General features: G+C 41.0%; 2 protein-coding genes across 2 annotated transcripts in view; both read left to right on the plus strand.

The window, feature by feature from the left end:
- Positions 1-9,633, plus strand: part of ENTPD3 (ectonucleoside triphosphate diphosphohydrolase 3) — an 18,685-nt gene extending 9,052 nt beyond the window's left edge. The window contains exons 4-9 of the mRNA XM_010007607.1: positions 614-773; positions 2,875-3,105; positions 3,455-3,727; positions 3,825-3,935; positions 5,901-6,038; positions 9,400-9,633. Of these exons, the coding sequence (XP_010005909.1) occupies positions 614-773; positions 2,875-3,105; positions 3,455-3,727; positions 3,825-3,935; positions 5,901-6,038; positions 9,400-9,633 (1,147 nt within the window). The remainder of the gene's footprint in view (positions 1-613; positions 774-2,874; positions 3,106-3,454; positions 3,728-3,824; positions 3,936-5,900; positions 6,039-9,399) is intronic.
- Positions 9,634-9,859: 226 nt separating this feature from the next.
- RPL14 (ribosomal protein L14) overlaps positions 9,860-13,885 on the plus strand; it is an 8,588-nt gene continuing 4,562 nt past the window's right edge. Inside the window, exon 1 of the mRNA XM_010007608.1 lies at positions 9,860-9,910. Within this exon, the coding sequence (XP_010005910.1) occupies positions 9,860-9,910 (51 nt within the window). The remainder of the gene's footprint in view (positions 9,911-13,885) is intronic.

Here is a 13,885-nt window from a genome sequence, read left to right on the forward strand (position 1 = left end):
TAGGGAAAGTGGGGCTGTATAAAAATCCTTTATTATGCCATATTGAAAATAAATGCTTGCTTTATTCTGGAGAAGACAAGAGTTTACTTTTCTCTTCCAAATCTGTCTTAAAATTCAGTGTTGGGTAAACAGGTAATGTTTGTGTATAGCTGTGGGCAGAAAAGGCAGGTTAAAGCAAGACACTGCAGAGTTTTCTGAGTGTGAATATGGTGTAATGTGGCTTTTGGGGTCTGTCTGTAGCTTTAGCCCTGGCACAAACTGGCTTTTTATGTTTGTTCTGTGGCTAAACAGAGTGGGAAGAAAGTCTCTGGGACTCCTTTAACCAGTGGCTGTCATATAAGCAATCAGTTTACGAAAAAGATAAGTATATGTAAGAAAAAAACACCCATGGACTTGTATGATAACGAGTGAAGTTTGTACATCATGGGGGAGTTGCTTGCTGAAACAATGCTGGATACTTGGCTGTTCCCTAACATAAACTTTGCCTTTAGGGAAACAATGTCTGTTTTTTTAATTAGGTGATTGTAGTTTTCTTGAATTGCTAGCCAGTGAACAATACACGTGAAATTGCCTTTCCAGATGCTCAGTGTCTCATGTTTTGTGAATTGCTTAGGTTGCAAAATGAATCGGCAGCCAGTGAAGTCCTTGCAACCATTCAAAACTACTTCAGAACACAACCTTTTGAATTTAGGGGTGCACAAATCATAACTGGGCCAGAGGAAGGGGTGTATGGATGGATAACAGCCAACTATTTAATGGGCAATTTCTTAGAGGTGTGTGGAAAAAACTGCATGTTTGTTGTTGTTTTTTTTCCCACTGTTTCTTGTAAATGAGAAGTTTGAGGGGATATGCCTAACACATCATAGCTGTAACTTTTCACTGAAATATGTAACAGGGTCTTTTTGTGGCAGTAATAGAATGAAGCAAACATTAATCAAAGAATATGATGCTACAGGAATGCATTAAGGCACAGGTCAAATTGTTGATCCACAAAACAGGGCTCTTCCCTAAATGGCATCGGTTGCCTTCCCTAGAAACAGGAGTTGCCTTGCTCTGAAGTGCACTGGTATCTTGTGTGACAGGTGCTGATTGACTTGTCCGTGGTGCCAACTGAAGATGTTTGCTGTCACTTCCTCAGGTGGTTGCTGTCCCTGCAGCTGTCCTGGTGAAGGATCTGCACAGCTTAAGGGTCTCCAAATGGTTTTGCAGTGTTGGCTCACTTGTCTTAAGCGGACAAGGCTGTTTGAAGCAGTGAAGGTGATGAAGTTGCTGTGGCCAAATGTGCCTCGGATGAGCCAGAAGTCACTCAGACACAATTCATTCCAACAGTGCTGAAAAGCTGAGGGCTGTGAGGAGTGGGCTGTGATACCAGCTGTCTTGTGCAGTGCCAACTGGTGCCAATATAGACACTTATGCTGTCCTTGAACCCACAATACAGTCAGGTGGGAGCCTCATAGCAGAGAACAAGTCAAATGTGTTGGGAGATCCCTTTTTATATATGTCCTGTATCATTTAATTCCCAGTAAAAGCTGTGCCAAGCTGATCAGCAACTGTTCATCTGCATTCATGGTGTCAGTGTGCTGCCCTTAGCATTAACTGAACTTCTTCCAGGTAGTCTCACTAGGTTGAAAGAAGTTTCAACCAAACCCCTAGGTATTGTTAGCTGTCGTGGTTGAACAGTTCCTGTTAGATCATGGTGATCAAATTAATATGAATTAGTTCTTGATGATTTCACTGATAGGTCATGGTGAATGTGTTGTTGACTCTTGCAAAGTTACGAAAAATGGTGTTGAAATCACACGTTCTAGAAGAGTTTTTCTCATTGTGTGCATTTCTTGCAACAAAAATGACGTAACGTACTTCAGGGTGATGTCAGTGCTCTACACATTAATTTTAATCATCCAAAGATCAAATCCCACATGGCAGATTTAAAAGGACTACTGAAGGGACTGCAAGTCCATGTGGAGCCATTTTAGTATACAGTCGTGTGAAATATCACTAGCAGGAGAGAGACACTTTTCACCATTCTTGTGACAATTGGCTGAGTCAAATTCTGTTAGGGGCTGTTAATAGGAATCTTTCATTGTAGAATTTTCTTGTATATTTGCTAGTCCATAAAGTTTCTTATACCTTCTTGTGTTTACATTCATGTGGTCATGTTCAGTAAATAATACTACAGTTAATACTGAAATGAATAATAATACAAAAGCTATATTCTCCACTGTGACTATGTAGATGAAATACAGAATTTTGAAGGATGTTTTGGGTAATAGGGAAAAATGCCAGTTGAATGGATCAGATTTATTGTCACTGCAGTTTCAGTGAAGGAAATGTGCAGATTAGAGATCTTTTTTTTTTACTGTGAGAGAGCTTTCATTTGACCTTGTGTTTTTCAGTCTGTTTTCACTCTCTTCTGTGTGATTTCTTATTTTGCTATCCCTTTAATCCGTCTTGACTTGAAACAAGCAAATCTTCATACTGTTTTAATCCAGATTTCTTCAAGACATCATGGATATCTGGACTTCAGTTCCCTGTATTCTAGTACAGATATTGATCTGGATAGTCCTGTGTTTTTATCATTGTGCTGCCTCTGAGTCAAAGGCTATGCTGCATTTCTTTTGCCATCTTTCAGTATAATTTCACTATGTGAAAGTACATCCCTCTTATGTAAAAAACATCTCCATGTTTTCCTGAGAGCTAAGGGGTTTTTTTTGTTTTGTTTTGGTTTGTTTGTTTGTTTTTAACGGGTGCAGGACAAAGAGGTGGGGGGGAGGAAGGGGTCTCAAAAAGTTAAGTAAACTGTAGAAAAGCTTGAAGAGGGAGAACAAGCAGATGATATTTCTAATTAGCTTTGGTTTTATTTTTTACATGTAGAGGAACCTTTGGAGGACATGGGTCCATCCTTACAGAAAAGAAACTGTGGGTGCACTGGATCTTGGAGGAGCTTCTGCTCAAATTTCATTTATTCCAGAGGACTCTCAGGATAATTTCAACAGCACCTTGCAAGTGAAGTTATATGGTTACAACTACAACGTCTACACTCACAGCTTCCCGTGCTATGGGAGAGATGAAGCTGAGAAAAGGCTTTTAGCATTGATGCTCCAGGTGTGTTTTAGGACCCTTTGTGATGTTGCTTTTGCAGGTGTTCAGTAATTGTCTGAGCAGGTTCTTAGGCTTGTGTTGGCTTCCCTTTGGCGTTTGGAGACCCTGGTAAGAGCTATGTTGCAATTAGTTGTGGACAAATGCACTTAGGTTTCATAGTTTTTCATATTTCTTAACAAGTAGTGAGAGTTTTGTACCATCTGACAAAGAAGCCAAACTAGCCCTGGTAGTGTTTTAATGATCTTGCTGATGTTTTTTTGAGGAAGAAGCTTCTGTGAATTCAAATTAGGTCTTTCTTTCTTTTGGGTGGCCTTTATTGCTAGGAGGGTTCTATTTATTTATTTTCTTCCAGAAATCAAACAGCAGTTCTAAGGTGGATAATCCATGTTACCCTCGGAATTACAATACTGCATTAACAATGAAGTACTTCTCTGGAAGCCTTTGTACACAGTCTGTGAGACCAGCAAATTATGACCCAAACCAGCGTGTGAACTTCCATGGAACAGGAGATCCAAGTCTGTGCCAGGAGATGGTTTCTTTATTGTTTAACTTCACTGCTTGCAGAGACAGAGAATACTGTCTGTTTAATGAAATCCATCAGCCCAAAGTTAAAGGGAGTTTTGTGGTAGGTTTGCAAATGCAGCATTTCTTTTTGAGCTTGGTTGCTTTTGATTTCTGCAGTTCTGAAAGTAACAGGCCTGTCATCGACTCCTCTTCTGTAGGCTTTCTCAGGATTCTACTATACAATGAATGCTTTGAATTTATCTGGGCACTTCTCCCTAGCTGACTTCAATTCAAGTGTGTGGTTTTTCTGTTCACGGAGCTGGGCACAGGTAAGTGGGTGGCTTGCAGATTTTTTCTTTTTTCTGTTTTCTCCTGTATCTGTAAAAGGAACAGAAAGACTGGACAAGTACTCAGAGCTTTTCAGAAGGTCTGTATCAACTTCAACGTTTGTTTTCCCACTGAGCTTCAAACCATGTAGCAATTCTAGCATGCTTAAAACTCGGACTAAGTTTGGAATTTTCATTCCCCTTCATTCTAAGATGAGTTTCTGGCCTATATTGAAATGTGGCCAAGCAGTGTGTTCATTTTCCTCTTTTTATCTTTGAGCTTTGCACAGCTGATGTCACAGAGGTAGTAAGGGCTGTTGCAACTGAATATATGTTGTATGAATTTTAAGCATTTCAGGGAACTAGAGATTATCCTGGTGGAATTTTTTTAGAAGGCTGATAGGATAGATCGGTTTAGATTTTAAAACTCAACTGGACTGACATTCATTAAAAACACACTTCAATCTCACATTATCAGCAATATTACTACGTATTCAAAGCAATTAGTACTCATCAGTTGTGTCTTACATTATCTGTGAGCCCACAGTAGCACAGAGCTGATGCAGTGCAGTTGGAGCTGATGAGATGGAATTAGCACTTGTCACATCCCACCAAGTGGGCACAGCTCCCCAGAGATGGCGGCCCAAGTTAAATACCTCATCCCACAAGGTGGGTACAGTGGTATGTTCCACAAAGTAAGCATGGGTAGGGTTCCCTAGAGGTGGGGGTCAACCCAGGGAGATTCGGATCCAATCCTCCTCTCTTAATCCCTTTTAGCAACTCATTTAGTGAGACTAATCTCTGGAATTCTGTGTGGTATTCTAAGAGGAAGGACAGTGTCCAGTTTGTCAGGGAGGTTACCAAACGAGGAGCTCTCCTTGCAAGAACAGGGTCAAGGTGGCTTATTGAATGAGGTTGCCACCCAAGCACAGTGTCTGGTTTGTCAGCGTGGCTGTTTTGAGACAATTACTCATTTTGGGACCCTACAGCACTGCTGCCTGAGGAACTTCTACTGGTGGAAGGCAAGGGGTTTCTTTATTTATTTAATTATTGTCCTCACAGAGTTAATCTGAGGGAAAGGCATAGTCTCATTTTTTGCTATTACTTAGGCTAAGAAAAGCAAATTGTTCCCAGTTGGCAATCCATGACCTTTTCTGAACATCTTTCACCCAGTGGTTCTTCATTTTCTGGCTTTCTTGATCTGTCTCTCTGTGTATTTCTGGGACATTCAGGTCCTGATCTTCTCGTAAACACTGGGACTTGCAACAGCACTTCCAGATCAGGCTGGGAGATCAAAGCACTTTTCTTGGGTCTATCATGATCCAAACGGGCACCCCAGGTTGCAGTTGGCAACCAAAGAGCAGTCTTGTGATACAACATGTCCTATGTGACTTGCAGGGATCTTTATTTAATGGAGGTTTAACTCTGTATTTTTCTAGTTCTACAATATTCCTTATGCCCTGTTCTGGTCTCAGCTCTGTTAGTATGAACCTGGAGTAAATCAACAGATCTATTTTAAATTTGCAAGGAGGTACCTCAGATCATCAAGCTGGCTCCCTGTTTGCATTCATTTTGTTGCTAGCATTTCCTATTGTAACTTATCATCATCACTGCCACATACAAGGCTGACTCTGTCTGTGGTCCTCTTTTGGAGATTTGAGGCCATGGTTTACTACCACAGTTTTAACCATGCTGTAAGCATGACATGGAACAACTCAAGATCCATAACAGCTTGAATCTTTTCTATGCAGTTTTATGTTTAATTTCTTTTTTTTACAATATAAGCTATATAACTGTCAGGGTCTTTCTTTTTCTAAATTTCCATATCTAATTGTCCACAGCTCTACTTGGTGTTTCTGAAAAATGGTAATAAAGTCTAATTAGAATCCAAAGTATTCTCTAGTTATAGAAAACAAAAGCACTTGTTTTTCATAATTTACATGTTTTTTAAAAACCTTTTGCTTTCAGCTCCAGTTTATGCTGCCTAAATTTGAAGAAACATATGCTAGATCCTACTGTTTTTCAGCCAATTTCATTTATTACTTGCTTTTACATGGTTATCACTTTGATGCAGAAACTTGGCCACAGATACATTTTCAAAAGGAGGTGAGTAATAATCATTTCCTCTTACTGTTATTTTAATCCAAAGAAGGTTAGAAGGAGACAGGAGATGCAGCAGCCTACAAAAATATAACAGTTGTAAAATGTTTGGCCTAAGAAAAGGTCACTTCAAGTCTCAGTAGCAAGTTCAGCCTGGTTCCAGAGACTGCAGCATTACTTGGAGATGTTGCCTAGGTTCTTTTAAAAAGCTTTAAGATAGGGTCAAACACTTGTGTTTTAAGCCTTGTCCCAGTTGTTGAAGTAGTGACTTGGCTCTAGGTGCCTGAAACACCTTGCCAGTTGAGGTCTGTTTGAGCTAACAAACTGTTTTTCTGTCTGCTGGCAGAGCCCTGGGGGAGCCAGCAGAGCTGGCAGTAGTCATTGAGTGATGAGGAAACAACTAGGGCAGTTTTTATCCTCAGCTGGCACGTCCATCTGTGCTGTAATCTGGTTCTCTGGGATAAGAATGTGTGGTGATGGGGTATTGGCTTTCAGTTGGCAGAGAGAAAAGGCTTAAACAATGCTTGGGTAATAGCTGTGTTTCTCTCTTCTCTGACCTCAGTTTTTTTTCCTAAAAACAGAGTACTTGGGATGAATTTGTATATACCCATTCTAAAGCTACAGCTAAGAAGACTTTGCTTCCAAATTACAAGGCATGGCCACTATCTGAACTTAGCTGGTTATAACAAGAAGTGTGGTCCCCTCAGTAACACCATCTTTTCTTCCCTGCTATTCTGTAGAGCCTTTTTTCTAAAACTCTATCTGACCTTCCTTGGCCCTTCACATTAGGAGGAAATTCACTATGGGGGTGGTGAGACACTGGGAGAGGTTGCCCAGGGAAGTTGTGGAGGCCCCATTTCTGGAAGTGTTCAAGGCCAGGTTGGATGGGGCTCTGAGCAATGAATGTTGTCTATTGGGGGTGTCCCTGCTCGTATATGGGGGTTGGATCTAGATGGCCTTTAAGGTTCCTTCCAACCCAAACCATTCTGTGGTTCTGGGATATAGTTTGGAAATGCTTCAGCACTGGCATGCAAAACCAACACACAAAAACGTTGTAGATCTTTATGCAGTGCTTCTAAGTGCAGGGTATGCTGGTGAGTTGTCAGTGAGAAGCTGTGAGCCTTTAAATCACTTCTTAATCCCAGTGACCAATTTTATTAGCATCCTCTGGAACTAGAAAAAAGGGCAATTTAAAATGGTCCTGTATCATCTGTGTATACTGCACTAAAGTTTTCTCCTTGCTAACTTAAAGGGCTGTTGCCAACATCATGATACCACTTGTTTTCTGAACAGTCATATCTATTACTAGTGGACTAGGGAACCAAATAAGACTTCCTTGCCTTATTTTGTCTTGTATTGGACAGACATTAGGAGCTCTGGAGGAGTGTCCATAGTTAGTCCTTCTACTGGGAAATCAGCACAGAGCTTACTCTGGGCTCTTAATCTGGACCTGTTGGGGTGGATTTGTCTTGGTATATACATATACCTTGTATTGTCCCCAGCAGATAGGAGCAGCCACGTGCAGGAATGTTTTTTTACAGTTAGCTATGACTACAAAAATACTGAGCAAAATGAAAACCCAAAAGGCTTATTTAAAATTACCACCTTGTTACCTAGATTTTGCACTAGGAAAATCATGACACTCCAAAAGGAAAGACTGCATTCATTTAATTAGATCTGCCCCAGAAAGAACAACAATAGTAATACCTAATGTAACTGGTCAGCCAAGCTACCCCAGAGATAACACCACCGTTTCTCCAAGAGTGGAGGGTGGGTTTCTTTGCTTATGCTAAAAGAATAATGTAATTATTAAACACAACTATTGAAAAGAACCTTAACCAAATGCTACTATCTGGGCAGTATCTGGAGCTAGATGACTTGCAGAAGTTTTAAACCTCATAATGAGAGCTTTTCCCCCTCTCCTAGCAATGAAAAAACAGATTCATCCATCTTGCCTCTTTGCTTATGTGTCCTATTCCAGTTCCTGCTGCTATAGCTTTCTTTTTATCAGTTAACCAAAAGGTATTAGGATATAGATAGCTACAAAAAGAACCAAATATTATAGGCCTTTATGGTCTCCTTCAACCAGTAGCTGACTGCTTGAAATTGTTCACTAAAGACATTAAATAACTTGTTAAAAGTTCATCCCTTAGCTTCATCATGACACTTTTAATACAAGAATAACCAAAGAAGTTTGATTTCCTAAGTGAGCTTTCCCAAATTTAAGCAAACTATTTAGGGGCAGCCATTCAGATAAACTCTGTAGTAGCAGAGTAGGATGACCTGTAATAGAGATGGAAAACCAAATGAGTTTGGGAGAGCTTGTTGGTTGCAGAAGAACACAATTTCAGCTTTATGACTGCCTTGTAGCACACTCTAGAACTGCCTGGAGTGATTTGAAAGTGGTGCAGGCCCTTTGAAAAAGAAAGCGACCTATGATAAAGTTTAAGCCAAATATGTATCTTGTAGCTGGCTTTCAAGGCTGCTCTCTTTTAATAAGTTCCACTGGTTCTCTTGAAATTCTTGCCCTTATTTTTTCACTATATTTAACAATAGATATTTTTTTTAGGAGTAGTAATTTGATTTGTAGGAGGAAATTGTTTGTTTATACGTTTTATATAAATAGACAAATCGTTATTGGAGTCTGGGAACATGGGAGGAGGACAAGGGTCACTATCTGCACCCTTTGATCCTGTACTTAAGTGGCAGAATGATGATTTAATGAAAAAAGCAGTGGAAAATTGATAAACACTTGCTCAAATTAGCAATGTAACAGGACCATGGAACAAATACAAATGTATGCCTTCTGTTTGTTAAGTAATGTTCCACTTATGCTTATTTTTTAAATGGAAGAGCCTTGTGCTGATTCATTTCCAGGCACAAAACCAACCATCAAATAAAAGGTTTCCTACTTTTGGGGCTTTACCTTGGCCTCCTCTTTATCTGTATCTGTGGGACTCTTTGTGGGGTTTTTGCTTGCCTGAACTAAGTAACATCCTAGGATTTGGCTAAGTTGAGAGGCTAATTGTAGGAATTAGGACAGCAGTGCTTACTTTTTTTTTTTTTAATTAAATCTTTCTCGCACAGAAAATCCCATAAGTGTCTGCATGGATACCACACATCCTTGTGCCTCTCCATCTAATACACGTGTCTCACTTCTTTAGCCCAGTGACCAATTGTATTAGCATCCTCTGGAACTACAAAAAAGGAGTCATTTTAAATGGTTCTGTATCTTTGAAAACTACACTAAAGTTTCACCCTTGCTAGCTTAAAGGGCAGTTGCCAGCATCAGCAATTGAGCTTTTGGAACCTCTTTCCTTTGACTGAAAAAGTCTATGGGAATAGGACTCTTCTGTCTTTATTGCAGGTTGGTAACAGCAGCATTGGATGGTCACTCGGTTACATGCTGAGCCTCACCAACATGATTCCAGCAGAAGGCAAGCTGATCCAGTTACCTCTGAAGCCTTCTCTGTTTGCTGGGCTCCTCATCTTCCTCACAGCCATGGCATTGATGTGTTTTCTCTTCCTTGTTTACCTGTGTGTTGTATCACGTAGTCGGAAGAACATCAGTCATGTTGAACATGTATTTATTTCAGAATGAACTTTACTGAAGAACAAACAAAAAATGTTGCAGTACTGTTAAGTATAGGAGTTTATTTTTGAAAAATGGAGGGCAGAATAAAGAGAGGCAAAAAAAACTTCAGGACCAGAAGCATAAACAGAGATGAGACACAAAGGAATCTGAAGTTATGCTGAAGTGGAGTGTTTTTGAAATATTTTTACAACTCTTTCTGTAAAACTAGCTTGTCCAGCATGCAGCAGAGAATATGCAGACAGTCACTTTACTTGATAAGGCTTCAATAGCCTTTTCCTGTCAGGTATGTATTATTAGGTTTTTTTCATTAACTCTTTGCTAACTGGTGAACTGAAGTGATGATCGATTTGATCCTGGTGATGGTTGTTTAACTTAAAATGAAACAAGTTGGTAGGAATTCGTGGGAGGCAGGAATATAACTGTTCTTGTGTGCAGTGCCAATGTTAAAAGCCCCCCAGAAACCTAATTTCTTGAACTGGAACAAGCACTGGGCGATGACAGGAACTGAAAGGAACAGCTTATACATAAAGGAATAATAAACTGCCAACACCTCTGGACTTTGAAGTCTATTTTGAAACTGAGCTCTATGTTTCAGTACCGTGGAGATCTATCTCAGAATGCTTCTTCTGTGCTATGGATGTGCTTTGAAGGTGGAACAAAACGCTTTGATGATTTAGTACCTGAGCCTAAATTTAAATGTGTCATAGTCACATCCAGAAGCCACTGGAGTTTTCAGTGTCCTTTTCTCAGTCTTTCACATAAATACTTTTTGTAAGTTCTCATACTGAAGCACTGAGCTGTATTCCCCAAGTCTGGTTGATCTCAGACAGTCATAGTCAGTTGTGACTTGCCATGTGCATCTTATTTCAACTGTCTGTGTCAGCTCTCAGACCTAGAACCTTCTGAAGCATTAACACGTTAAGCCCTTCGTCCAAGGCCAAGAGGAAGAGGAGCCAGCCTGCAGGCCAGCAGGACACCCTTTCTGTAGCGGGTTTGGGAACACATGGCTGGAGTTGCAGTCATGGCAGTAGCACCTTGCTCAGCCTTCCCAATCTCCTGGCCTCAGTGTTCCTTCAGCAGCACTGGGAGCTGGAATGGGACCACTTTACATGACCAGCTCTCTGCAGGTTGGCAGGTGCTGGTCAGTCCTCCCTGGTGCACAGTGCCACGGCAGTCCTTCTTGGCACATGGAGCCACACCATACTGGATTCCAATGGCACATAACGTGTTTTACATCCCAACTTCTCACCTATTCCCCAATTAGGTTGTGAGCTGGGAGAGCTGTGGCCAGTATTCTTACCCATGAAAGGTATTTTCAACTTCTGCCTTTTGTTTCTATACCATCTTCTTACTTTCAGGTTTCATTGCAGATGGGCTTTTGTTTTGTTTTTTTCACAGCTGATAGATAATTTGAAAGGAATTATATTTTTAAATGGAAAACAAAAAAAAAGTGATTTTTTGAGAGGATAAGCAGTGAGGGCTCAGTCCCTTTTGTTGGTCGACTGCTACATCCTTCCAGTTGTACTGGAGTAGCAGTACTTAAAATAAGGCAGAAGGTATTACAAGATGATCAAGTTTTATGTGGCACTCAAGTTACATCTGATAAAACATAAAATTTACTTCAGAATGCATGGACATTACGTAGGTAAGATAAAAGCTTTATCTTTTGTGTGATGGAGCTGGAACTGTAGTTAAGGGTAAAAAAAAAAAAGGCAGTTGGATGAGAGCATTAAAAATGTTTCCTTCAGTTGCCAAATTTCTGTGAAAAAAATGGTATTCTGGAATATTTAGTGGTTGTTTGTGAATGGCAGGGCTATTCAGACTTTTTTGCACAAATGGAACATGCTTAGAGGTTAGTCTCTGTAGAGATGGCAGCTAAAGAACATGAGATTGAAAATAATTTATACTTCCAGATGTACTTGGACAGAGCCAGTATCTGTTCAAAGATGCCTTCCCTCCATGAATCACCTTCCGTTCTCTTTTTTTCAGTAGTTCCCTCTTCTCCCTATGTGTATAATCTTCCTCCTGTATCACCAGGATACCCACCTGCCCAGTCTTGTGTCTCCTGTCAGTTTCATCTGGGAGAGCTGAAATTCCTGAACGGCCAGCCAGGCACAACCCTTAGCCTACAGCTGCTTCCAGGGCAGCACCGTGGCTGTGGCTGTGTCACAGTAAAAAAAACCCACTGCTTGGACATGAATTCAGCTTGACTCCCCTTGGCTCTAGTGGGTACTTCTGGAGGGGAGGCTGATTGTTTCAGTAACCCTATCCAGATCCTCTTCCAAGTGTGAGTCACAACCAGGTCAACTGGTGTACTGTCATCAGCTGGTTACCCTGTCATCTAGAACTGAACAGATCTCTGGGAGAGCCAGTGAAGAGAACAGCATTTGGGAATGTGTACAAACTAGGTTATTTATCTTTCTATACTCTTTACTGCCTGCTTATGAAGATTAATAAAATCAAGTTGTGAAAAGCTAAGTTAAGTAGCTGTTTCCATGTGTGTGTTTCCTTGTTTCCTTTCTTTCCCAATATTGTTTTCATCCTGCTAATAGTTTATTCTTACCAGAGGGACAGGAAATCTCTGAAATGCCTTCCTGGTGGATGGAACTTTGCAGGGTGAGAAACTGATCAGGTGAGATTCTGGAACAGACAATTGCTGCTTATCTCCAGAATCTATGTTCTTAGTGAGGAAACTCTCATGGTTAAAATCAAGCCACTCTTCTGTTTTGTTTGGTGGGTTTTTTTAATGTATACACAGCACATATGTACAAACAACTTTTAAACACTGTTGGCATTTCAGTTGGAGACACTGACACTTTCTAGGGCTTCTTGAAGTTTCACCAGTGTAATGTCAAACTGAAAGCTTGTGTGCCAAAGAGAAGCAGCAATTCCCAGTTATCAAAGACAATAGGTTGAGATACAGGTGTTTGAGAAAAAGAACTGTCACATTCAGAATAGGGATGGGATTATGCAACATGAAAAAAACCCCATATGTGGTGAAGCAGCAGGAAATAAATCGTCAGTAGAAAGAGGAGAGAAATGAAATGCATATGGACAATTTCTGGGAGGGGGGTGGAGTGATAAACTTCTTTTAAAGCAGAACTTGGCAGAAGAAAGCAGTAACTTGTACTGTAATTCAGCACTGATAAGATCAGTTAGGAGGGCAGAAAAGTAAGCAACACTATGATGGTCAATCATACCCCAATTTAGGGAGATTTTTATTAAATTTTAAAATTCAATTATTATTTCAGGAACAATATATGTTCACTTAGATGGCAATGAAGACTGTCACAAAAAGTGCTCACCTGTACTTGAGTGGGGTTTTCTTGTGTAGTAAGAGGAAGGCAGTTACCTGCTTACGTGCTCAGCAACACTTGTGCAGGCCTAGTGTATGTTTTCAGAAGAGTATTCATGGGAGAAAATGTTTTTGAGCTTTAAGTCTGGGATTGTTTTCAGTGTTTGATGTTAAGGCACAGCCCACGTTTGGATGCCCCTTCCAGTTGTTTATCACCTTAACAGCTGCAGAAATGCACGCAGGCAAGTTATGTAGAACAGATGTTGCCCTCACGTTCAGGGAGTCATCGATGCAGTCACTGCTGATGTTTGAGGGTCTCTGCTACAAACCATCCAAGGGTCACTAATAACCCCCAAGATGTAAGTAGTACTGGAGAGTAACATTAGCTCAAATGGAGAAAATTAAAAACACTGGTTTTGCAAATCACGGCAAAATGGAATAATCCAGAAGCCGTCATCTTCTACTGACTTGACCTACAACATGTTTAAAAATAACCGGTTTAATAAATGTATTAATATATTGCAGTCGTAAAACACAGGAAAATAATAATATTGCTGTGATGGTGTCCTGGTGGGGACTTTCAGAAGTGCCTGAGGGAGTCAAGTGCTCATTACCATGTCAACGATCCGTTCCCTGAGCACTCACATAAAACATCCACACCATTTAGAATTGCTTAAGTGTAAAAGCCAAACTGCACCAACACTGAAGACAGCCGAGCTGGGATGTTTTGCTCCCCCGCCGACAGGAGCCCCAGCAGCAGGAGGGTCAGACCCACCTCCCGCAGGGCCCACGCGTTGCTGCCCCCAAAGCCGCCCCTGCAGCCAAGGTTTTGCTCTCTAGAAACGCCGTCCGTGGGGCAGCGCGGGTGGGACGGGGCGGGAGCTCCCGGGCTGCTCTCTGGAGCTGGGCTGGGACGTGCTGCCGGGAGAGAAGGAAGGGGTTCCTGTGGCAGCGGGGGGGTGT

The sequence above is a fragment of the Chaetura pelagica genome, unplaced genomic scaffold, assembly GCF_000747805.2.
Source record: "Chaetura pelagica isolate M959 unplaced genomic scaffold, ChaPel_1.0 scaffold10, whole genome shotgun sequence".
In the NCBI taxonomy this organism is placed as follows: domain Eukaryota; kingdom Metazoa; phylum Chordata; class Aves; order Apodiformes; family Apodidae; genus Chaetura; species Chaetura pelagica.